Source organism: Eschrichtius robustus, chromosome 18 (assembly GCF_028021215.1).
Source record: "Eschrichtius robustus isolate mEscRob2 chromosome 18, mEscRob2.pri, whole genome shotgun sequence".
NCBI classification, from domain to species: Eukaryota; Metazoa; Chordata; class Mammalia; order Artiodactyla; family Eschrichtiidae; genus Eschrichtius; species Eschrichtius robustus.
In genome coordinates this window covers 80,037,196-80,062,622 of record NC_090841.1, presented here as the reverse complement: position 1 = coordinate 80,062,622, position 25,427 = coordinate 80,037,196, and the positions used below count along the sequence as shown (strand labels likewise).

Below are 25,427 nucleotides of genomic sequence, written 5' to 3'. Positions count from 1 at the left end.
GTGCCCGAACGCAGTCTCACGTTTAGGCGCCTTACCTCCACCGCGTTCATCCCTTATGCCGAAACGCTTAAAGATTTGAGGCAAAAAGCCAAGCGGGTGAGGCTGAAGCAGTTTTTCAAGCCAGATTGGGAGGGCAAGTTGCTGACACCGTCACCCAACTGGGAAAACCAGACTCCTGAGGCAGAGCTGCCAGATCTCACAGGCCACCCTCCCTGACATCTTCCTTCCTGACCCTCCCTCTGTTCCCGTATGGCAAGCCGAGGTCACGAGGTTTAACCCCACCGTGCACTGCCCCATCACGTGTCCCGTGGCTCCATCAACAGTAAGGTGGTTTCCATAACTTTTAAATGTTTAATCTTTGGTTGGTGCTTTTGGGGGGGCTTCCTTTCTTGCATTATGCTGTAGTATCCAATATACAGTGTGTATTTGCGTGTGTATGTGAGCAGTGAACATGTGTACTGTGTATGTGACTGAATGGAAGAGCTAAATTAGAACAGTCACACTATGGTAGACTACATTACATAACGCTGTAATTGAGATGGTGTTTTATTATAAAGATATACTGCATGTAATTATTTGTAAATATATATATATGTTAAATAAGCTATCTTTAAACAGAAATACACCTAAAAACAAGATTACGTATTGACTGGTTGACCAGATGTTGTGACCAGAGGTTCAAAGGAAACTAACCCTGTATTTCTCCATGAACAATGGTTCAGTAGTTGCTAATTCAGTGGTCATGGTGCCCTTGTAGAATGTAACTACCACAAATAATGGAATCGACTCTACGTTTAAAATTATTGATCCATAAGGATCTAATTGTTATGACTTCTCTTCTGAATTGAGTCAACACAGCTACTGTGAGTTCACAAACGATGGAAACATATTTTACAGTTCTTGATAAAAATTATTAAATATAAAATGCGAATTTTATTTGGAAATATATATCTTCATGAGATGTATAGGGTTTTTTTTTTTAATTAGTTCATTTACCCATGGATAATCATCGCTTACTGCTGGAAAGAGATGTGGAGCAGCGCCAATTCTACTCCTATCTTGGGGTTTTTTTAATGCAAAAACTGAGAAACCTTGTTCATAAAAATAAGCACATGGAAATGGAAGGAGTTTTGTTAGGATGATTCTTTGAAGCCTTCTGAGTTACATAGCCAAAGTCCAGATATAATCTGTCATAAATAAAAACTTAAAATCATCAGCCAACAGCTTGATTGGAGTTTCCTTCAATTTCTGTGAAAGCTAAGTACAACCCTGAGCTGCAACATGCAATCATCAGAGTCACTCCCCTCCCAGCACCGGGACCCTTTGTGACAGCTGGGAGGCCTTCCACCTGGCAGTATGCACCTCGGGAAGACAACAAAGGGTGAAGTGGGAGAAGGCCATTGTGAAAGGGGAGGTGGGACAGTTGGACCAGCGTGATGCTCTCCTTGCTCAGAGACAGCTGCTCTGGCTCCTTGGTTTTAGTTGAGCATGGATGCAAGCTGAGGACCTAGAAATGGAAATGGATTCCCTTAAAACTATCCTGAACTCCACCTAAAGCAACATACCTGTTTGGAGAACTGTAATGTAAAAGAGTCAAAACTTTATAGTAAGTAGTTCCTAACTGTAACACACATACTGACCTCGAGCAGGCCACTTGACCCCTCTATGTCTACACCTGTATCCCCAGTTTAAGCCTGACACATTCAGCGTTTGTCAACAGGGCTGTTGGGAGGGTCAGATGCATAATAAATTGGTTCAACAATATTGGACTTAGACTCCTGCCAGATCGTGTGATGAGTACTGTGACTGCAAAGAAGGGGGGGGCACAGCCCCTGCCCTCGGTGAGGAAGACCTGCTCACAGTGTGGCGAGTGCAGCCACACAGGTGTATGCTCAGGACCCTGGTGGCACAGACAGGGCAGGCCAGAGGCTTAGCCACCCCAAACGGTGACAACCGAGTCGGAGACGAAAGGGTGAAGAGGCAGATGAGACTGCATTGTCAAGGGTGTGACACTTGAAAAGTCCATCATGTTTTCAAGAGTGGTGAATAATCAGGGCAACTGAGATCATGGGTGAAGCTGCAATGGAAAAAAATGCATTGGAGCGATGATGATACAAAAGGAGATATTTAAAAGCTCCCCCCCAACACCATATTTTGCTGAAGAAGCTGTATGAATGGTAAGTGAGCACATGAAAAAGTGTTGAGCATCATTAGTCATCAGGGAAATGCAAATTAAAAGCACAGATAACACTACCCACCCACCAGAGCGGTGAGATGGAAAAGGCTGACAGTATCGAGCGTTGGCAAGGATGGGAAGCAACTGGAGCTCCCACGCGTGACCGGTGGGAGTGTCAGGTGGTGTGCTTGGGAAACCGGCAGCTCCTTGCAAAGTTAAACATACCTAAGCCCCAGCAATTCCTCCCCTAGGTGTTTACCCAAGAGGGATGAAAACATATGGCCACAAAAATCCATGTTCAAGAATGTTCACAGCAGCTTTATTTACAGTCACCAGAGCCTTCACAACCTGAAGGCGAGCTCCGCTCAGTGCATCTCCAGATGTGTTCAGAGAGGAGCTCTGGCCTCAGATGACCAACAGCTGCCCCATGCGCTTTCCAGAAATCCTCTCCCAAACTTGCCACGATAATAAATTCCAGGCCTTCCCGCCAAAAACTCTTAATCAGGCAGAGGCATAGACAGCCCCCAAACCATTGTGATTTTCCTTTGAAATATGGCTTTTGTACTCAATGTTGGACAAGGGGTGTGTCTGACACTCTGAGAATTTGCTACAAACTAAATCACAAGGCAATGTTAAGGCCAGACTTCAGAGACCTCCGCAGATGCCCAGCTCCCGCCTTCTCAACTCCTTTCTACCACCCACTGCACGCCGGGGACAGCCAGCTCTACCCTCAGTCCAAATAAAGTGCCAACTGGAGGAGCTGCCTTCTCTCCACGTCTGAAGGAGTTTAGAGTTTTAGTTTCCAAAACTGAGGAAGAAGAATAGGCAGTTCTAGCAAGCAAAGAATTACATAGGTTCAGTGTTACTGCAACACTTAAGATGGAGAGTACAGAAAACCACTACAGCTTGTCCCAGCCCTCAGCTGCTCAGGAGTCTAGTTCCCAGAAGTGGTGGCCTGAACTGGTGACTTCCCAGGGTGCCTCCATATCCTTATCCCTGCCCTCATTTTGTAAATAGTCTCTTTGTTAAACTCTCTTCAACCATTTCTGTTTAGCATGCCGTCTGTTTTCTGCTGGGACCCTAACCCAGTGAGCTTCCTGGTGGTATGGTTAAAAACAGAAAACAGTGTCACAGCAAAAGATGAGAAACAATTTAGGGAAAGGATTAGGTCAATTACAGTCCTGCAACAGAACAGACCACCAGCCTACCACACAGCATTTACAAAGAGTCAGCTTTATATACTGATATGTCACAACCTCCTGGTTACAGTAGGTGTGGGACAAGGAACATGGGGAACAGTATGCAGGACATGCTGCCTTAGTGTTTAAAGAAAAAAAGCAAGAAGAAGATGTGCCTGGGTGTTCAGAAATGCATGGCCTGGGACTTCCCTGGTGGCGCAGTGGTTAAGAATCCGCCTGCCAATGCAGGGGACACGGGTTCGATTCCTGGTCCGGGAAGATCCCACATGCCACGGAGCAACTAAGCCCGTGCACCACAACTACTGAAGCCCGCACACCTAGAGCCCGTGCTCCATAACAGGAGAAGCCACCACAATGAGAAGCCCGCACACCGCAACGAAGAGTAGCCCCCGCTCGCCGCAACTAGAGAAAGCCTGCGTGCAGCAACAAAGACCCAATGCACCCAAAAATAAAATATAATAAAATAAATCTTAAAAATAATAAAAGAAATGGGGGCTTCCCTGGTGGCGCAGTGGTTGGGAGTCTGCCTGCCAATGCAGGGGACACGGGTTCGAGCCCTGGTCTGGGAGGATCCCACATGCCGCGGAGCAACTGGGCCCGTGAGACACAGGTGCTGAGCCTGCGCGTCTGGAGCTTGTGCTCCGCAACGGGAGAGGCCGCGACACTGAGAGGCCCGCGCGCCGCGATGAAGAGTGGCCCCCGCACGCCACAAGTCGAAAAAGCCCTCGCACAGAAACGAAGACCCAATGCAGCCAAAAATAAAATAATTAATTAATTAATTAAAAGAAAAAAAAAAATTTAAAAAAATAAATAAATAAAAGAAATGCATGCCCTGTCTCTGGAAGCACGTGCCCGATAACAGGGGCTGCCTCCAGGGAGAGGACCCGGGGCTCGGAGGACAGAGGGGAGAAGGGAAACTTGCTTTGCACTCTCTACTTTCTGGTACCCTTTGAATTTTGTACCACATGAAAGTATTAAATAAATACATTTTTTAAAAGAACAATCTAACGTTCTCACAGGTCAAGTTGCCTCCCCATTGGAAAACAGTTCTCTTTGGAGAGCCCAGCTGTCAGTGTGTTGGGGTTCTTGTGAGGCAGATCTCCACCACACCATGCCAGTATGCAACGCTATGCTTAAAATCCTAAATTCACCACCTAAAGGTCTAATTAGCACTGAATGTAATGACCTGGTAGCCATTGCTTTATTCTAACTAGAGTGCAGCTGTCTCCTGATCAGGGATCACACTTGTCCATAGCTCTCTGCTCACTCTGCAGCCAAAGAGTTTCAGGGGAGTGAAGGCAGAGGTCTGCAGAGCTCACTTGGAGGCTACGGGGCTCCTCCTCCAAATCCATGGAAAACAGTGAAGCATCCAGCAGAGAGCTCAAGGACTTGGCAGCTAAATACCAGGTAGTAAATTAGCTCCCAAAGTGTGTGGCCTGGGGTTACAAGTAGTTTACTGGAAGACATTTAAGCTTTTAATAAAGTACATTTTTCTTTGGCTTCCCTTCTTCAGTATATCCCAAAGCCCAGCTCCTGTATGGATGCTACGGTCGTCTGGGGAAAAATAAAGATGTCATCCATTAGCGTGGAGCTAGGCAAGCCATAAAGGGTGATCAGAAATATGAATGCACTAAGTTCAGCCATCCCAGACATGGGGGATGTCAGGGGCAGGCGGGCCAGCAAGACAGCGTGGCTTAAATTAGCTTGGGTGTCCCCCGAGGCTCGGTTCCCACGAGCTCCAAAAGCACATTGTAAGTCCTTCAGAGATGGTAGCGACAGTCCCAAATTGATACCAATGCCAAAAATGGATTTTTTTAAATGTGGGCATAAACTTTCACCGGACTACCTAGGTTAAATTTCTCCACTGCATTCGTGCTCTGCTCTCCCAGTAACGTTAGCTCAGAACAGGCAGGTGTGTGGTAATCGTCGAATGAGAGCAATCTTGAAAGCAGCACGTGCCCTGTGCTGGCTGTGACCCAGACACCTGGGACGCAGAGGTGCGCGGGGAGGCCGTCACTCGTGCTCGCGCCTCCCTTAAGCAGGCGCCATTCCTCACACCTCCGAAGGCTCTTGATACGGGCAAACAGGAGTACGAATTCCGAAGACAACTCAGACTGGGCCTTGTAATCAGAGATTTTTCTTAACTGAAGTTTCGCCTGTTCATATGGAATAATCATCCCTTTTTTCCTCTCAGTCTCATGCTTTCAGCCCAACGGAAACATGTATTTTGTAAATCTGAGCCACTGCTTACTTTCTTCTTAAGCTCAATTTCTGCAGTGTTTCTGGTCCTTTGACATCCATCTCCTCTCCTCCTGAGCACAGTTCAGAGTGGCTACCGATGTCTTTGCCTGTGTCCATTGGTGGAAAAGCCTGTAGAGAGGCTCGTAGTCTCCAGTGGGAGGGTGCCATGTACCTCTGCAGTGTCAGTGCAGCAGGTAGGGGCGAGAATACCCCCAGGAGAGGAGCCCCGCCCCCCAGGAGCATGGGGCACTGGTGACCGCAGGTCTCACGGGTCTGCTCTTTGCCTCACGGACAACCCAACCTCCTACCTTTGACCGAGACACCTCAAGGCAGAATGTCAAGTCCTGTCCCCGCAGCCACTGCTGGGATTGTACCGATGACACCTGTGTCCTCAGATGTCTGCGCGGGGCCTGTGCGGCCTGCCACCCCGTTGGTTTACCTCGCTGTGCACGCTCCACCCTTTCCCACACAGTGAAGCCAGGGGCAGCAGTGGGAGCTTCGGAGCAGCGCCCTGCTTCGTGCCCGCCCAGCCCTCCCGGCTAAAGAACCCGTCTTTCATTTCTAAACAGCCCGAGAAGCTGCGTTTAAGGCAAGTTAAAGCCTCTGGGCCAGAAGACGGGACACTGACCACCTTGGAGAAAGTTCTGTTTTCACCCACACGTTAGCATGTGGGAGGTTTGAAGGCGCGCAGAGAGGGCTGGCTGACTTTGGAGAGAGGCTGGGAAGCGAAAGGGAGCCTTCACCAGAGGAAGGAACATGCATAAGGGGAGAGGAAACAGCTGAGGACGCGCACTGGCAAGTGTGCCTCTCTGTAAATAGCAGCCAGGACCGTCCCCAGAGGGAATGGCAGGGGAAGCAGGCACCCACAGCTTGGAACGCTCGTGCTGTAAAAGCCTCTTGCATGAAAGCAGCCAGTCGAGACTTCATATTAAGTGTGAGTAATAAACAGGTGATAAAAAGCTCGTTATCTCCCGGAGCTCTTAAGCACCTGCAGAGTACCCGCTGAAATAGGGCCGTAGCTGTGAGTAAGATGTGGAGCAGTATGTAGTTCAAAACTACATTTTCAAACGATCACTTAGAAAAACTGACCTTCATTAGTTAAAGATAAGGCGGCCAATGCATACTCAGGAATTCTATTTCTTCCATACTACTATAGCTGGAACATCTCCCTGCACATTTATAATTTGCCTGTCACATCACTCCTCTGCTCAAAACCCTCAAAAGCCCCCCATTTCACTCAGAGTAAAAGCCAAAATCCTTAAAGAGAATAAAAGGTAAGACACAGACTGGACGAAAGCACTACATTTGCAAAACACACAGCCAATCACGGACTTATATCTAAAACATACAAAGAACTACTAAAACTCAACAGTAAGAAACCAGACAGCCCAATGTAAAAATGGGCAAAAGACCTGAACAGTCTCCTTACCAAAGAAGATATACAGATGGCAAGGCAACTAAACATATGAAAAGATCCATATCATATGTCATCAGGGAAATGCAAATTAAAAGAACAGTGAGACACTGCCGCACACCCATTAGAATGACACAGATCTGGACTTCCCTGGCAGTCCAGCGGTTAAGGCTTCACCGTCCAGTGCAAGGGGTGTGGGTTTAATCCCTGGTCGGGGAGCTAAGAGCCCACATGCCCCGTGGCCAAAAAACCAAAACATAAAACAGAAGCAATATTGTAGCACCCAGTGCTGGCGAGGACGTGGAGCAACAGGAACTCTCATCTCCTGCTGATGGGAATACACACTGGTCCACACCGTGGAAGAGACTTTCTTATAAAACTAAACATCCTCTTACCATAAGGTCCAAAAATCTTGCTGCTTGGGTAAATTTGCTTTACCCAAATGAGTTGAAAACGTGTCCACGCAAAAACCTGAATACAAATGTTTATAGCAGCTTTATTTATAATTGCCAAAAGCTGGAAGTAATCAAGATGCCCTTCAGTAGGGGAATGAATAAATAGACTGTGGTGGATTCAGAAGATGGAAGATCATTCAGCAATAAAAGAAAATGAGCCACAAAAAGGCATGGAGGAGACTTCAGTGCATGTTACTAAGTGAAAGAAGCCAATCTGAAAAGGCTACACACTGTACGATTCCAACAATATGACATCCTGGAAAAAGTAAAACTATGGCAACAGTAAAAAGATCAATGGTTGCCAGGGACCAGGGGAGAGGGCAGGATGAACAGGCAGAGCACAGAGAATTTTTAGGGCAGTGAAAGCATCCTGTGTGACACTGTGATGATGGATACATGTCATGTCCAAACCCACGGACTGCACAGCACAGAGTGAACCCTAACGTACATTATGGACTTTACTTAATAATGTATCGGTACTGCTTCATCAGCTGTAACAGGTGTCCCACACTAGCACAAGACGTTAATAATAGGGGAAAGTGGAGAGGGGTGGATGGAAATTCTGTGTACTTTCTGCTAAATTTTATGGAAACGTAAAACTGCAAATAAAGTCTACTCATTTTTTTTTAAAGTCAGTCCTTATGATGGCTGAGCAGGCCCTACACGGTCTGTTCCCTCGTTCCCTCCTTGACCTCATCAGCCAGCTGCTACTCTCCCCCAACTCACAGTGGCCTCTGCTGTTCCCAGAATTTGCCAGGCAGGCTCCTACCTCAGGACCTTTGCACAGCCTAGTCCCTCCACCTGAAATTCCCTTCTCCCCAATAATCACATCACGCCTTTGCTCATATACATCAAGTCTTTGTTCAAATGTCACTTCTCTGTAACGCCTACCCTACCTACCAGAAGTAAAACTGCAACGTCACCCTAATTGCTGGCATCCCCCCCATTTTTCTCCATAGCCCTATCACTGTCTAACATGCTGTGCAATCTACTTGTGTACTATGTATGCGTCCAGAATACCTCCCTGTGCCGTGAAATATATGCTCCACAGGCAGTCTGTTTGATGGTGTTACATCTCAACACCTGGCATATACAAGCACTTAGTATGTCATTGGTTCAGTGAATTAATGGTTTAATTAAGGACCTGTGCCTATGACACTAATTCGGTACCAGAATCACTTGGTTATAGCTACCTGAAGTGAAGGTGAATGACGCTGACAGCACCTAGAACCGAAAAGTAATATAATCGGTCTCATATGAGAATTGAATATTTGAGACAGGAACTGTGCTGAAAAACATTTGGAAATATAATCACCATAGACAAAACATTACAGTGACATAAAAGACGCTCTTGGGTTTTACCATAAACCCTTAAGCCCTGTCTGTCACGGCTGACGGATGCATCCTGTTACCGCCGGCTCCGTCTGAGGCCGGCCGCCCGGCTGCTGCCCAGCTCTCCGAGGACCGCCAGCTCGGCGTCCAGGGCTCCGTTTTCGCTCTGTGTGTATCAGGCGTCGATCAGGCGTCGGTCAGCCGGGCGCCGCCGAGAGCCAGCGCTCTGGTTTCAGCGCCGTCTCCTGTCACTAAGGAAGATCGCTGCCTCGAGCGGGGCTCCCGGAACCAGCTGGCCGGCTCCCCCAGCCCTCAGCTCCTGTCGGCGGCTGACACGTTGTACAGCCGCCCACGAGGCCTGCCTGGGGACAGGCTTGCCTTATGCCCGGGTCCTAAGTTTCACAGAGGGGCTAGAACAAGCCGATGAGGCCCTCCCGTAATTCTGACATTTCAGAGCTGAGAGAGACACGGGGAGCACGGGACAGGGAAAGCAGTGAGGAGGGCGCCGCCGGAGCTGCAGCTTGTCCTTGGTCCGCTAGCTGTCTCCCCGTGGCCTCGGGAGGCAGGCGCAGCCCTCACCGCATCCCCTCCTTCAGCCTGCTTCCTCTCCGTCCCCACGTCCACAGATTCTGTCTTCTGTCCTCTCCACTCGACTTCTGAGCCCAGCCGGTGAGCTTTACTTCAGTTATTTTGTATTTCAGCTCTGTAATTTCCGTATGTTTCTTTTTCATAAGCCCTCTTTCTTTGCTACGATCTCCTATTCTTCCACTTGTCTCAGGAGAATCTGTTTTTGAAGGCTTTTTTGATGGCGGCTTGAAAACCCTTGTCAGGTGATTCCAGACTCATTCACTGCGAGGAGACGGTCGCTGAAGCTCATCTCCGCCACGACACCTAGAAAAGCAGCATCCTGTGGCCGGACGTGGGTAGGGGTCGGGGAGGTTGCCAGAAGCCGTCTCTGTTTTCTCCGTATTCAGTGACAAAGTGAATTCTTAGTTGGCTACTGAATTGAAAAGCATAGACTAGAATGAACTCAAGACGCACGTCCTCGGTGGCGGTGGAAGGCCAGCATGTGCCGCAGACCCTGCAGACCTGCAGAGAAGCAGGGCCCCAGTTTAAGGACCCTAGGCCCACGGCCCCTGGGTGCAGCACGGGACGGAGGCACAGCTCAGCGGACCTACTCGCTGGACCCAGATACCCCCCACCCACAGCTCAGCAGTGCGGGTGATTTACCCCTCCCCCGAAAGCCGTAGTTTCAAAGAGAACCCTTACCCACAGGTGTCTCCATATCTTTCGGTAGCTTTTAGTGACTCATCATCTTATTTAGCTATAGTTCCTCCCAACCCTAATATGAATATTTCAAGGATTCCTCCTTAAGTGCCTCAACTTAAATAATACATTCATCAAATCTCATACAAGCCTCCTGAGCTTGGCCTCAATACACATGGTGTTTCTCTTCTGTATATTTTTTTAAATATTTATTTATTTGGCTGTGCCGGGTCTTAGTGGCAGCATATGGTATCTTTAGTTGCAGCATGTGAGATCTCTTGAGTTGCGGCTGTGGGATCTAGATCCCTGACCAGGGATCGAACCCGGGCCCCGTGCATTGGGAATGCGGAGTCTCAGCCACTGGACCACCAGGGAAGTCCCTCTCTTCTGTTTTATGCAACAATTTTCTAGATATAAAGAAACATGAGGAATCCCCTTTTCCAGATAAATTCCAATTGCCCCTTCCAATCCAAGGCAGGATTTCGTTCCAGGCTCTCCACCTCCATGTTTCAATGCCCCAAAAGCCCATAGAGAAGCACCATGGGGTCTGCTCTGTCCTGAACTAAAAGGCACTAGGTTAGGAAATTTCCCAAGCATGGGGGCACATCCAGGTAGGCCAGCAGCCCGTGCTCACCGGTGGAAAAGCCCCCAGGTGACCACACCTCGGTCTCCCGTCTTCTGAAAGCGCCATGCATGCCGTCTGGCTGGTCGCAGGTTACGGTACTCCTGGGCTGAGGAGCTCAGCGGGCCGTCAGTGGTCCTGAAATGCGTCCCCTGGACCAGCCGCATCAGCATGACCTGCACGCTTGTGAGAAACGCCGATCCTCACCCCCACCCGGACCTGCAGAATCAGAAACTCTGGGGTGGCGTCCGGCAGTCTGTATTTTCACAAGCCATCCAGGCGCATTTGGGCACACTCAAGTGTAAGAACCACATAACCACCTAAGCCAAAGGGACAAAGCGATGGAAAGCTATATAGCTATAGTTCCTCCCAACCCTAATATGAATATTTCAAGGATTCCTCCTTAAGTGCCTCAATTTAAATAATACATTACTTGAAAACAACTTGAAATGCAGGTACTGCTAACTCTGATATCAGTAATTTCACTAACATTTTTACATAAAATTGTAAACATTTTTATACAAAAAATTGTTGGGCAGCTTGCAGCTGTAAGAAAAAGAAAACCATCCCAACCCAGAAAATTTCAAGCCATAAGCTCCTCAATGAGAAGGAGAGAGAGAGAGAGAGACTTCTTCCTTCCCTACCCCCGCTCCCAATAATACTCTCCCCACCATCCTCTCCAAAAGGATTAAGGAGAAAAAATAGCTGGTGAGCTTCCATTCCCCACACGTGGAGACAGGCTGAATAGTGTGGGTTTTATTGCTTTGATTGGGAAAAATAATACCCAAAAGCTAAACACTGCTTACATTTACTGTGGTTATTTAGGGACAATATTCCCCATAAACACTACTTGATTTACCTTTATCTCCCTTCTTTTATTATGATATGTAACTAATTGTGAGCATTTTCTAAATGAGAAAGAGAAAGCAAATCCCAGGAGAGATGTGTGTGTATTCATAAAATTATAAAACAAATAGTCCTCAACTTGAACCTGAACTTTCTAAAAATTATACGTTGACATCCCTAAAAGGCCTTAACCTCCATCAGATCTGGGCTTTCAAATGTCAGCGGCAAAACAGAGAGACAGCCTAGAGCAGTAAGTTCTCAGCCCCGTCCCCATCTTTACCTTTAAAGCCATTCATGAATGTAAAATGAATCAAAGGGGCAAGTAAAATGAATCAAAGGGAGAAGATTAAACACCTGACGTTAATTCATTTAAGACAAGACGGAAGCCTCAGATGGCTCAGAGTCACCACTGTTTAGTCTCAACACACTCTCTGGACTTGAACACATGTTAAAACAGGTAGGAAATGAGGGGGAAAACACCATAGATATACTTTCCTGAAGCCACTGAAAGAAATAGAGTTTTCTAGAGTCTCCTTTATCAAGAAAGAAACAGCTGAAGGTCAACTTCCTCTTAACAAAATCTCCGAGTTCCTGAGCATCATAATGTGAAAACTCGCTGTAAATTCATACATCCCTGCGTCCAGCGGGCCCTCTGTGGGTGCCCAGCTGTCCCCCCACTCTCTCACGCTCCACCCTCTACTCCAACGTTCCCTGCTCCCCAACCTCCGTGTCTGCAGCTGCCCCCGTTCCAACACCCCGTCTCCAGCCCCTCTGTCTGTCCTGAGCTCACACTCCCCCCTTTACCTGAGCACAGGCACCCTTGCTAAGATCACGAATGACTGGGTTGACCGCTCAGCCAGGCCTGCCCAGCAGAGTGCAGGCGTGCCCGCTGTCCCAGGATGATCGGTGACAGAGCCCTCTTCCCTTCAAGCACACTGCCTACGCTTTTTGGGTTTGGGGTTTTGAAGCCCGCTCCCTTGGCCTCTCGCAGTCTACTGGACGTCCTCCTCCACTGACTGCAGGTCACCACACTCCCCCCGGACTTAACCGCCACCTTCCTTAGCCCCTCAGGCTCGTCCACACTGCCTGGCCAGCCACGTCCGAGTCCCCAAGGCCTTCTGGAGTTCTCACTCTGTAATTTCCCCGTGGGAAATCTCACCACCCCACACTTGCATTCACATCTCTATGGTGTCACTCCCAAATTTATACCCAGCCCAAGTGTCCTCTCTGAGCTCCAGTTCAGCACCCTCGGCACTGAATCCATTCATGACCTTCTTGTTCCAAGCCTAGGCCCCAGGCCAGGCTCCCGCTCACACAGGTGACTCCGCCAGCCATCCCGGTGCACAGCCAGAATCCCAGGAGTTACCGTGGACCCACCGTGGAGCCCCGCTGCCTGCCTTCCGTCACCCTCTCCCCGCCTTCCCTCACCCTCTCCCCCGCCATCTTCGTGGTTTTGGCAGCACGGTGTCCATCCCAATCCCAGCTCCCGCTGGCTCTCAATGGACCACACTAAGAACTGAATAACGCTCTTCTCCTCATCCGTTCTGGGCCCCATCTAATCCATTTCCCACACTGGAAAGTTTGGAGTACTGTTTTCAAAATCTGCAACTGATCACATCATCCTTCCCTTTAAAACTCTAAAAAACCTTTAAAACCAAAAGTCACTCAACGTCCTGTGGAGCCTGGCCCGTGGCTGTCTCTCCAGGAGCACTTGAGCTCTCCCTCGGTCTCGGTACCGTGACCACCCAGACGTCCCCCACTGCTCCTCTAATTACACACCCCCTCTACTCACGCCAGAGCCCACTCATGTACTGCTTCTGGAGGAGACCTTCCCTGAGACACCACCCGTCCCCATCTGCCAGGTGTAAATCAGCTTCCTCTGCTACACACTTTGAGAAATCTGTTCCTCGCCTTCAGAGCGTGTATCTCAATTTGTAAAGCAAATTCAAACGGTATCTTTAACGTGCTTCTCCCTCACTAGATGGTATGCGAGTCTATTTTTGTTAATCATTAAGTGTCCCAGCACAATCCTTGAACCACAGTAGACACCTGATACAGATTTGATGAGAAGATAAACAGATAAATAAGTGAGCTCTTGGGCAAGGAGGTTAAGTATACTTGCACTTTAAAATTCCGTACATGTTTTCTGAACAATCAGGTTCAGAAGTAGAGGGCTGGCAGTAAAATGAATTAAAGCTCCACTACGCACAACACGCAGGGTGAAACTGTCATGTAACACACACTGAGATGTGATCGACGTACAGTAAACTGCTCATACTTAAAGTGTACAGTTGGAGCAGTTGTGACACGTGTGCACTTGGTGAAACCATCACCAGAATCAAGATTATGAACATCCGTACCCCCCAAAGGACTCCTTTGGCCCTCAGAGTGTCTCTACGCAAGCACTGGTCTGCTTTCTGTCACTACAGATTATGATGCCTTTTTGTAGAATTTTACATAAGGAGAATCATACAGTATGAACTTTTTTCCTAGCTTCTTTACTCAGCATAATTTTTACCCACGCTATAGCACATTCCCTTTTATTTCTGAGTAGTATTCTATGGAAATACGATACTTTGTTTATCCATATACCAGTTGAAAATATCTGGGTTGTGTCTAGTTTGTGGCTATTTAAAAATAAAGTCCGATTTTCTTGGGTAAACACCTAGAAATGGAATTGCTAAATCATTTGGTTGATGTGTGTTTAATATTTCAAGAAACACCATTTTCTAAAGCGGCTGTACAATTTTCATTCCCACCAGCAGTGGATGGGAGTTCCAGCCCATCCACATCCTTGCCAACACGTGGTAGGATCAGTCTTTCCAGTTTTAGCTGTTCCAATAGGTGTGTGTAGTGGTATCTCATCGTGGTTTTAATTTACATTTCCCTAGTGACTAATAATGTCGAGCATCTTTTCATGTGCCTGTCATCTGTATATCTTCTTTGGTGAAGTATCTGCTCAAAACATTTGCCCATTTTTTAAATTGACTGTTTCCTTATTATTGAGTCTTGAGAGTTCCTTATACATTCTGGATATAAGTCTTACTTGGTAGAATTCACCAGTTAGGCCATCTGGCCTGGAATTTATGAGAAGCTTTTAAACTACAAATTTAAATTTTGTAGTAGATACAGGGTTACTGAAGTTATCCGTTTCTTCTTGAATGAGCTTTGGTAGTCTGTGTCTTCCATGGAAATTGTACTTTTCACCTAAGATATAGAATGTATTGGCATAAAAACGTTCATAATATCCCATTATTACCCTTTAAACATCTGTAGAATCTATAGTGATTCTTCACATTGGTCATTTGTGTCTTCTCTCTATTTTTCCTGACCAGTTTAAGAGGCTCATCAACTTTATTGATTTTTCTCAGAGAACCAGCTCTTGGTTTTGTTGGTTTTCTCTAGTAATTTTCTGTTTTCCACGTCACCCATTCCCATTCTGTCCTTTATTGTTCTCTTTTGTCTATTAGTTGCTGTGGGTTTAATTTGCCCTTATTTTTCTATCTTCCTAAGGTGGAAGCTCTATTACAGCCAACAAAAGACTTAAATCGTATGCAGGGTGAGTTCTCTCTCACTCCCAGAATATCGTTTTAACAATTTATAATCAGGTTACTTAAGACTCACACCCAACAAAATATAGTTACTGTTAGTTATTTGAAGAACCAGCCTTGGCTCACTGACATGGCAGTTACTTGAATTCAATCTAAGTAAATGTGCTTGGTCAGAGGTCAGAGGAAGGAGAAACAAACCCTTCTTCTCCATTTCTCATCCGCTGATTAAGTCTGGGAGACACTCAGTTCCAGTCTCTCATCACTTAAAAGCAAGGCTTAAAAGCGTGGTACTTTCTGGAAGCTTAACCTTTGCCACAAGGCTGTCGAGAATTTAACCCCATTCTATTTATGGAGCTTGTTTTCAAAAGAAACAAAAATGCCTTAAAAAATAAGAGAACTGCGACCAGAAAATTTCATGTTTCCGTGAGAAGAAATCTGTTACCAGCACCAATGTCATATGAGCATCGTTGAACAAGGCAATTTCTCCAGCACCACAGAAAGATCGCCCTGCGGTTACTCAAGAAATCGAGGCTGAAGAAGATTCCATGTGTTCCCACGCCTCTTACACCTCCTGAGAGCAAGCAACAGAGGCTATGGGCCAGGATGATCCCTCTGAAACTCCTAATTTTCTGTCAAAACCCCTTTAACTTTCTTTCGTAAAGTGAATGACAAAGTCATAACCTTTTGGCATGCATTCAGAAAGTAACAGGCTTTTTCAGAAAATCTGTATTCCTGACAAAAGAATTCTGAACAAATTTGCTAACTTCAGATGGAACTTAAAAGTCTCTTATGAACTTATACCGTCTCAAGCACAGGAAATCGGTGGGAAAGTGTCTTCCTGGCAGGAGCATAGCAGTGAGACACTCAGAACTGAGGGAGAAAGGCCACCACAGGCCGGGGTGTTTACAAATAACCCGAACTAGACTGTTCTAAGGATTTTTGTTAGACTGCTAAAAAATCATGCTGCCAGAGCATGACTTCACTGCCAGAAACTGTGACTTCAAAGCAAACTTGGAAATGAGGATTCCCATTTTAAAGTAAAACTAGATATAAACTGGAAGAGGTTTCAAGTGCTACACTTTTTTTGGTGCTGAATTACATTCACCTTCTTTAAAGAAAAGATAGGAACTTTATCAGTCGCTTTAAAAAAAGCTGCTCTAAGTGTAATAATAATTAAAGTTACGCACAAAACACCACTTCCGTTCTCCAGACTTGTACCGTGTCTACTGCCACGGTGAGGCTGCAGAACAAGCAGTCACAAAACCTCAGTGGCAGCTGAAGTGAGCTTGTGTTTTTGTCCGTGGGGCTGCAGGTCCACCGGGCAGCGCTGGGCTCGCCTGAGCTCGCTCACGCAGCGGTGAACTCTGATCCGGGTAGCAGCTCTGCCGACCTTGGCTAGGCTCTCCCACAGTTGGGGTTGGTGGGCTGCAGGTGGGTCCAGGAGGCCTCGGCAGGGACAGTTGAGCTCTCTGCCCTGTGGTCTTGCATCCCTCAGCATCCGGGGCCCGGGCTGGTCCTCAGGGTGGAAGCAGGGTCTGAGAGAGCGTGGAAACACACAAGGCCTCTTCAGGCCTGGGCTAGGAAGTAGCACTTGTCACTTCTTTTTTTTTTTAATTAATTTTTTTTTTTTTTTTGGTTGTGCCGGGTCTTAGTTGTGGTAGGCGGGCTCCTTAGTTGCGGCTCCAGGGCTCCTTAGTTGCAGCAGGCATGTGGGATCTAGTTCCCGGACCAGGGATCGAATCTGGGCCCCCTGCCTTGGGAGCACGGAGTCTTATCCACTGTGCCACCAGGGAAGTCCCACACCTGTCACTTCTGCCACATCCCATTGGCCAGAACAAGTCAAGGTCAGCTCAGATGCAAGAAGTGAGGAAACAGGCTTCACCTCTCAATGGGAAGAGCTGCAGTGTCACGCTACAAGGGCATGGCTGCAGGGAGGATGGAGAATTGGGGCCACCTCCATAACCTACCACAACCCTCCTCTAATCTGCTGTGTACCCTAGGAAGCTCACCTCCATAGAGGCTCACCTTTATGCACCACTGCCCCAGAGCCTTCCCCCAGCACTGTCCTGGAGACACCATGCACTTAGACTACAGTGTGAATGACTCTCCCTAGACTGTGCAGTGCACAACTTACACAGCCATATGGTGCTGCCCTCAGTGAACCCATCTGTACAGTGATGAGTTTGGGCTGTGTGACGTCTTGAGTATTCCTTCCACTGAGAATTCACAAATGCTTTACACTTCAGACCCGACGGTTTCTCTTATGACTTGCCTGAAAAGTCAGCACAGAACACATGTATGTGTGTGCATGCGTTTCTGTGTATATGATGTGTACACTAGCATGCACACAGTAGGTGATAAATACATCAGTTAGATTTAACTATTTTGAAAAACTGTGTTGGAAATGTGTAAACATCCCCACCCTATCTCCCTGCCTTTAGACTACAGCAGACACAGCACTATCCCACAGAAGCAAGGCTGAGAACTACCAGACTGGTTCATAAAACTTTAAAAATTCAGAGCTAAAGTTAGAAATATAAAAACATCAGGAAACAAATTCTCCTAACCTAACTTGGTAGAACTGAAAAGGAGGGGAAAAGTCAGAAGTCGAGCCCAGGATACACAGGGCCCAGGGATGGCCCCAACGCCCTCCCCCTGCAGACACAGGGCGGGCTGGTGGGCCCTCACTGCCCGTCTGTGACTCCTGGCCCTTCCCATGGGTGAAACTCTATCTACACGAAACCTGAGCCCGCAGCTTGGCCCTCTGGCCCCGCGAGGCAGCAGCTGCATGCGCTCAGCAGAGGGCTCAGGAAGCCACAGTCCGTGTTCCCACCACCCCAGACGATGGTAGTCTGTGAGGGTGGGAAGGGAGGGGCCACCAGCCCGCTAAGGTTGCAAGAATCTGCCCAGTTGTGAGAATAAGGAAATATTCCCGGATTTGAGTGGCCTTATGGTTCAGATCCTGGCTTACAGTTTTCCTGGACATAGCAGGAGAAGTTTTCAGTGTTGATCCATAAAATAATAATAACTTCCATCTGCGAGGACCTGCTCTGTGCCCAGCACTGCACAAAACCCCTCGCATCTACTTGTTTACCCTCATAACGCCCCTACTGCCCCAATAGGCCATTCCCTCCAGACAGGAATCGTTAATCTTGTTTTTAGGAGGAGGCAAGTGAGAGAAGTTAGGCAGGTTGCCCAAGGTCACACAGCAAATGGATGACTCTGGAGCACATACTGGGACCACCCCATTTTACAGTGGCCCCCGGGGGGCGGCCAGTGGGTCTTAGGGACGGCTAAGCCTCCCGGCCCCCCATGCTGCCCGTGGCGGAGGTGAGTGCCCAGAGGGAGGGTGTGCCTTTGCCACCTTCTGCCAACAGTGACAGACTCGTGGGCGACTCCAGCTGCCATGTGATTCCCGTCCAGAAGTCTAGAGACAGTCCTACCGAAAAAGTTTATTATACACACACACACACACACACACACACACAGAGTATTGTTTCAGATCTTGGTTTTGATAGATTCCCAGTAAATGCAGAGTAATCCCTGAAGCAGGAACCAGCCCTGACTTAGCGCAGGTGGGTGCCCAGCAGGTGCTCACTAAGGCAGCCCCGAAGGTCCCCAACCAGGGCAGCAGGCACACCTGGGGTGGAACCTGCCACCTTGAGGCAGCTGAGGACCCGGCTCGGCCAACTGCTGGGCCTCAGTGTCCTCACCTGTGAAACAGGGAGACATGGGAGGACAGCGGGACAGAGGTTTAGCACGGTGCCTGCAACTCAGGGCGCCCACAGTTGTTTCTTTAAAAGGGACGTATCTAAAGACGGGCAGTGCTCAAAGAAATGAGGGAAGAAGGCCACGACGGGTGTCACTTCTATTAATAGAATGCAGTCCTGGGAGAGCACAGATGCTGAGTCCTCCCACCCGAGAGCTCCCAGAGGCAGCTGCCCCTGATGAAAGGCCATCCTGCAGCCCTTCCCCCAGCGCCCTGCAAGCCCAAGTCACCCCGGGCGCGTGCGTGCGGGGGTGTGTATGTGTGCGTGCGGGTGTGTGCGTGCGGGTGTGTGTGTGTGTGCGTGCGGGGGTGTGTATGTGTGCGTGCGTGTGTGTGTGCACGCGCGTGCGGGGGTGTGTGCGCGTGCGGGGGGGGGTGTGTGTGCGGGCGGGGGTGTGTATGTGTGCGTGCGTGGGTGTGTGCGTGCGGGTGTGTGTGTGTGCGTGCGGGGGTGTGTATGTGTGCGTGTGTGTGTGCGTGCGGGGGGTGTTGTGCGTGCGTGCGGGGGTGTGTGTGCGTGCGTGCGGGGGTGTGTGCATGCGTGCGGGGGGGGTGTGGGGGGGTGTGGGGGGTGCGCGCGTGCAGAAGGGGTGTGCGTGCAGGGGTGTGTGTGTGCGTGCGGGGGGGGTGCGTGTGTGCGGGGGTGTGTGTGTGTGTGCCAGCGTCCACACCATAGCACTTCCAGCGTGGCTCTCGGGAGATCTCTGGAGGTAGTCCCGATTTAAATTGATTTTAGGTGGGATTATTCTGAATGAGCCCGCAAATGCAGTTACATGGGGCCTAAAATCCAAACAAGAATCATCACCCTGGTGCAGGGTCATGATGGTACTTGAAAGTCACATGCTTCAAAGGCAGATGTTTATCATGACAAAATGAGCTATTCTCAAACTTCAAGCAGTTTCATTAGAAGCAACTTAATACAGCCAATAATTCAGTTTGCAAACTTTAAAGAAGCCTCCTTAAAAACACAGGAGGTCACGCGTTCTATAACTTTCCCCCCTGCGGGCTTCCCCCGCGCTGCTGAGCAGGTATTTACGGCAGCTACAGGGCCGGGCGCCGCCTTCCACACCGGCTGGTCCTGAGTGAGGCCTCACACACCACACTGCCATTGCTGACCACGTCCTTCTCAGGGCAGAAGGGCCTAGAAAAGGCAAATCGCTCTCAGCGGGCGCTCAGAACTGCTGTCCGACGGCCACTGGGAGGGACTTCTCTTCCACCCCACCCCGCCCAGCCCCAGAATCCTAGGACGGAGCAGAACACAAGTCAGGAATCAATTAGGAAAAAGCAGTTTCTCCTTCCCATGCTGCCTCAGAATTCACTGATTTTCTGCAAGCCTGCGGAAGATCAGCGAGGACTGCCAGATCACAGTTTGGGGAAATACAAACCATATTCTAATCCCCGTGTCAGAAAAATCAGCGGAGGCTGGGCAGCTCAGACACAGGTCCCCTCCAGCGCCTTCGTCCCTCGGCTCCTGTTCCTCTCTGCCTGATGTCCTGACATCCTGACATCCCGACATCCTGACTTTTGATTTCCTTCTGCCCCACACTGCTCTTGGGTTTTTTTTTGGTTTTTTTTTTTGAATTTTTGAATTTTATTTATTTTTTATACAGCAGGTTCTTCTTAGTTATCTATTTGACACATATTAGTGGATACATGTCAATCCCAATCTCCCAATTCATCCCACCACCACCGCCCCCCCCCGACCACTTTCCCCCCTTGGTGTCCATATGTTTGTCCTCTACGTCTGTGTCTCTATTTCTACTGCTCTTGTTTTTATAGTTATGTTTTCTCCTGGACTAAAACGCTTAAGAACTTGTTATTCAGTCTTTTTCTCTCCAACAGCGCCTTGCACCCTGCAGACAGGTAAACACTTAGTAAATTGGTTTGGTTCCAACGTATCATCCGACCTGTTATGGGTTGGATTGTGACCCCTGAAATTCATATGTTCAAGCCCTAAGCCCCAGGGCTGCTGAACGTGACCTTATTTGGAAACAAGGTCGTTGCCGATGTAATCAGTTGAGGTCATACTGGGGGAGGGAGGCCCTAATCCAATGACTGGTGTCCTTATAAAACGGAAGTTTGGACACAGAAGAGACCCAGGAGACACCGTGGGAAGACTGGTCTTGAGCCGCCCCAAGCCAGGAACAGAGGGGGCGGCCCTGCCCACACCGCCATCAGGGACTTCGGCCCCCAGGGTGTGAGAGAATGAAGCCGCCCAGTCTGCGGTACTTTGTTACAGCAGCCCTAGGAAGCTAATACACAGCCAACAGCTTAAACCAGTCTGAACACACACGCACACCCAGGGCATCTAGCAGGGCCAGCGGGCAGCACCTGATTTGTGCATTCCGCAAATACTGACAGATGGAGTGTCTCCTGGGCAGCATTTTATGGGTTATGGTGTGCTCTGTTATCCTGGGCAAAGAGAGAGAGAACCAGGTTCCTGGAGTGTTTCGTGGTGAACCAAGAAACTTCATCTGCTGCAGTTACAAGTAAAATGAAAGCAGCCTTGGGAATTCCCTGGCAGTCCAGTGGTTAGGACTCGGCTCTTTCACTGCCATGGGCCCGGGTTCATTCCCTGGTCAGGGAACTAAGATCCCGCAAGCCACATGGTGCGGCCAATAACTGATTTACTGACTGACTAAATAAATAAAGCAGCCTTTCACGGCTTCCATTATTTGAATGTGTCTTCCTAATCTTATGGAAGTTTCAGAGGATGGAACATGACTGCCTCTCAATTTCACCCCCTTCGACTAAGTAGGCCAGGGATGCTTAAAGTGTTAACTCACGAGCTCAGGGCTCACAAGCCTCCCTGGAGTCTCCAGCCGTGTGTTTCTCATCACAGGAGGAATGACGGAAGCAAACAGTGTGGGCAGGTCAGCAAAACATCCTGGCCATTACTAGACAAAATCAAAGCAGCAGAGCCTCATACACGAAGATTCAGGAGACCTTGTAACGCCCATTTTTCTCTCCCTTACGGCAGAGAACATATCAGAACACAGCGTTGGCAATAACTAAATGTGTCTCTTTTCATAAGCCCCTCTTGTCCCTGGCTGACCTTCCACCTAAAGAAAAGCAGGCTGCATGGGGGGAACCTCAACAGAATGCTCTTTAAAATGAGCAGAACAATCTGAACTGAAATGAACTTCCCCTTCGCTCTTCACCCTCTTCGCTGGCCCTAAAACAGAACAAACCAACAGAATGCACGAAACATACTACGACATGTTTTCTTAATAAAAGGCACATGGGAAACCCAAGCCACCTCAACACTTTTCTCCATTCTGCACTACGCTATCCCTGGTCGAATGGTTCGTGTTACATTTTGTGAATTTGCAAAAGTTAAGCTGCAGGCTGCTTACATATCATTGTTAATCAGTCTTCCGTGTGTTCATGTAGGAAACTGGGGTCAAGTTAAGAGCCTTTCAATTCCATATGAATACTCGGTGAAGTTTCCAAATGTTCCTTTTTAAGGAAAAACGTCCTCAGACTAACATTCCCACATTCGGGTGAAAGCTGTTCAGCGTGTGTGCTTTCTGGCAGACGTTATTCGGTGTGCACGCAAACATCAGAAATTTCAAATAAATAACTCTTCTTGGGAAATGGAAAATGCTCGTGAAATTTCTAAAACCCAGGGTTTCTAGAGGTGGGGAACAGCTAACATTTTACTGCCCAAACCTACCTTCATACCACAGAGAATCGGTAGCTCTGTCTATAATTTGCTACTTTGACGTTGAACTTTCACTGTGACTGTGTCCCTCCAAACAAACCCGTTGGGGCCCAGGGGGAATAAAAGGGTAGCTACACTATAAGAAGTTTCAAATGACCACAGTTTTAGAACATGTTGGGTTATTTCAGTTTGGCTTCTGCAAATTAAACATGTTATTCATTCCTCTCTTTGTTGTTTCCGAGATGAAAGGAACGCTACAGTTTTCTAAGAAAATCTTTCTACATTTAAAAGCAAGTGATTATTGAAGTCTGCCAGTCAATATGAATGCAGTTAATATGCCAAATAACATATGCATTGATAATGACATGTTTTTATCAAACAGCCCCTGAAGTTTCTTAAAGCTTCACTTTTAGAAATGGAAGTCTTTTACATAAGCCTATTTTGGTAAACTTAGCATGCATTTTCAATGCCTTTCAACATCTGTCTTTTATTACCAGAGGTCCTGATATCCAGATGACAGCGAAGTATTCTGAGTGCCTGGAAAGATACAGCCTGCTCCTTATTCCCGTCTTAAATCATAATTTTATTGTGACATCAGGTTCATTTAGAAGCAACATTTTTATTTCCTGGACAGACAGGCAGCTATTCACTCTAAAATGCAGGTTCTGTTTTCATAAATATGTTCCTAAAACTAGTAGGCGTACACAATTCATATTAAATAAAATCTTTTCTGACCTTTTAAATGTAGTGCCAGAACATGAGCAACTTAAAAGTTTAAACAGTTTACTTTTTTTAAGTCACCTAATTAACATTTTATTATTAGCAAACTGATACTGTGCGTTTCAGGCCAATACACCCATTTTAAAAATTAAATAGTTTTTCCTAATTATGGCGCACTTTAATTTCTACATTTAACACCATTTAAGTAATTGTTGATCCTAAGATTATGTACTGGCAAAAAAAACTGGGATAAGATTGTAGTGTCTTTGAGATACAGGGATCCACCGTTTTAAAAAGCGCTCTCTCCGCTCGCCCCTGCTTTGTCAGCTGAGCCAGAGGGAAGCAAACTTTAATCACTCACAGAGTTGCGGTCAAGGTTCACCCTCCAGCCCCGAGGAAACCACAAGTCACGAAGAGGAGAAGCAGGGTCTGTAGGACTAGGGATTCTGTTCAAAATCAGGTATGAACCTGAAACTGAAATCTAGGACTTTAAGCCAGCCTTGAAGTATGCCACGGCTTTCCAACCCTGTGTCTGCCATCCTTTGGGCTTGGAGACATGAGCATTCTTTCATGGGGAGGGCAGTAAATCATTTCACAACCCAGCCCTCAGCTACTGATACATGCATCCTTTAAAAATCCATAGCAATTGGTCAATTAAACAGAGGGCGAAACTCTCGTACGACACCACCAACAAAAGCTGTTCAAACAAAGCCTGGGAGGACGCTTTGCACGGCGGTTTTCTGCTCAGGTCACGGAGAGGGGCGACTCCTCCTTCGGGCGGGGCAGAGCGGAGCTCCCCGTCCCTCCCGGCCTCCCCGGGGCCGTTCCCCTTGAACGCGGCCCGGACCCCTCCCCAGCCGACCCCGCACACAATGGCGCCCCGAGCGGGATCCCGCCACCGGGTCCTCGCGCCAACAGCGCGCCCCCCGCGCGGGCCGCGTTCCCGGGTCCGCGCACAAAGGAGGCGCGTGGGCTCCTCCGCGCCCCGCGCTCTCCCGGCCCGCGCGGCCACCAGGTGCCGGCGCCAGCGACCCCGCGCCCGAGCGCCTCCGCGCATCCCGGGCCGCGGCGGGGGCAAGGTGGGGCGCGGGGCCTCCCGCCGCCCGCGGCGCCCGCCGCCGGGCCTCCCACCGCCCCGGGCCTGGCCGCCGCGGGGGCGCGGGCCGGGGGGCACTCACTTTCTCGATGGTCCCGGGCAGCAGGCGCTCCAGCAGCCTGCAGAGGACCACCCCATCCTTCAGAGACGCCTGCAGGAAGCCCTCCGGGTCCGAGATGGTTTTCTTGGGCGACTCCAGCACCCCCAAGGTAATGAGCCACGTAACGGTCTGCTCGGCGGAATTCATAGCGGCGGCGCGCCCGGCCTCCCCGCGCCGCGAGCCCGTCTCGGCGCCGTTCACCTCGGAGCGGCCGCGGCCCGGCCGGCTGCGCCCACCGCCCCCTCCTCCTGCTCGCCCATGGAGAGGCCGGCGACGGCGATTGGCTCGGGCGGCGCCGCGGTCCGGCCGGCTCGCGCTCCCTCGCGTGCGTCCTGGCCGACTGTCAAGTGCCTTTTCATTAGATGCACATGAACCTGCGGCGGCCGCCCGGCGCCTCCCCCGCCGCCGCCTCCCGGCTCCCAGCCGCTGCCGCCGATGACATCACCGAGAGGAGAAGAAAGGCGCCGCGCTGGAGCGGCCCCGGGCCTCCCGGACCCCGACCCCCGGCCGCCCCGGCACCCGGCTGCCGCACACGCGCCCCCGCGCTCGGGCCCGCCGCCGTGCGCCCTCCGCGCCCCGGCCGGCTGTGCGCGCGCGTCCCCACCTGCGCCGCCGGGTGCCGGGCCCCCGCCCCAAGGGCCCGATGACCTCCAGCAGGCGACAGCCCGCCGGCCGGGAGGGCTCGCCGGGCCTCCGAACCCGCGGGCCGCGCGCGCCCTTAACCGATGGCGCCTGGCTGGGCCCAAGGGCAGCCCCCTGGGACGCGAGCGCCCGGCCAGGCTCTTCTCGTTGTCCTGTCCCTTCTGCTTCCTTCTTCCCTCCTTGGAAGACTTGGAATCCTTTCCTTGTATTCCTAATTCATGAGTGTTTAAATTATTAAGTGCTTCCCAGAATGCTCTTTTTATTTTTGCCGGTTTTATTTCAAGAGGTAGGGGGTGAGGGGAGCTGCAAACGAGACGCTTGCTTCCCTCCGCTA

General features: G+C 49.3%; 1 protein-coding gene across 1 annotated transcript in view; it reads right to left on the bottom strand.

Annotated features, from left to right (window-relative positions):
• ARHGEF7 (Rho guanine nucleotide exchange factor 7) overlaps nt 1-24,694 on the bottom strand; it is a 127,387-nt gene extending 102,693 nt beyond the window's left edge. The window contains exon 1 of the mRNA XM_068526341.1: nt 24,434-24,694. Within this exon, the coding sequence (XP_068382442.1) occupies nt 24,434-24,598 (165 nt within the window). The 5' untranslated portion in view covers nt 24,599-24,694. The remainder of the gene's footprint in view (nt 1-24,433) is intronic.
• Between the last annotated feature and the right edge of the window lie 733 nt (nt 24,695-25,427).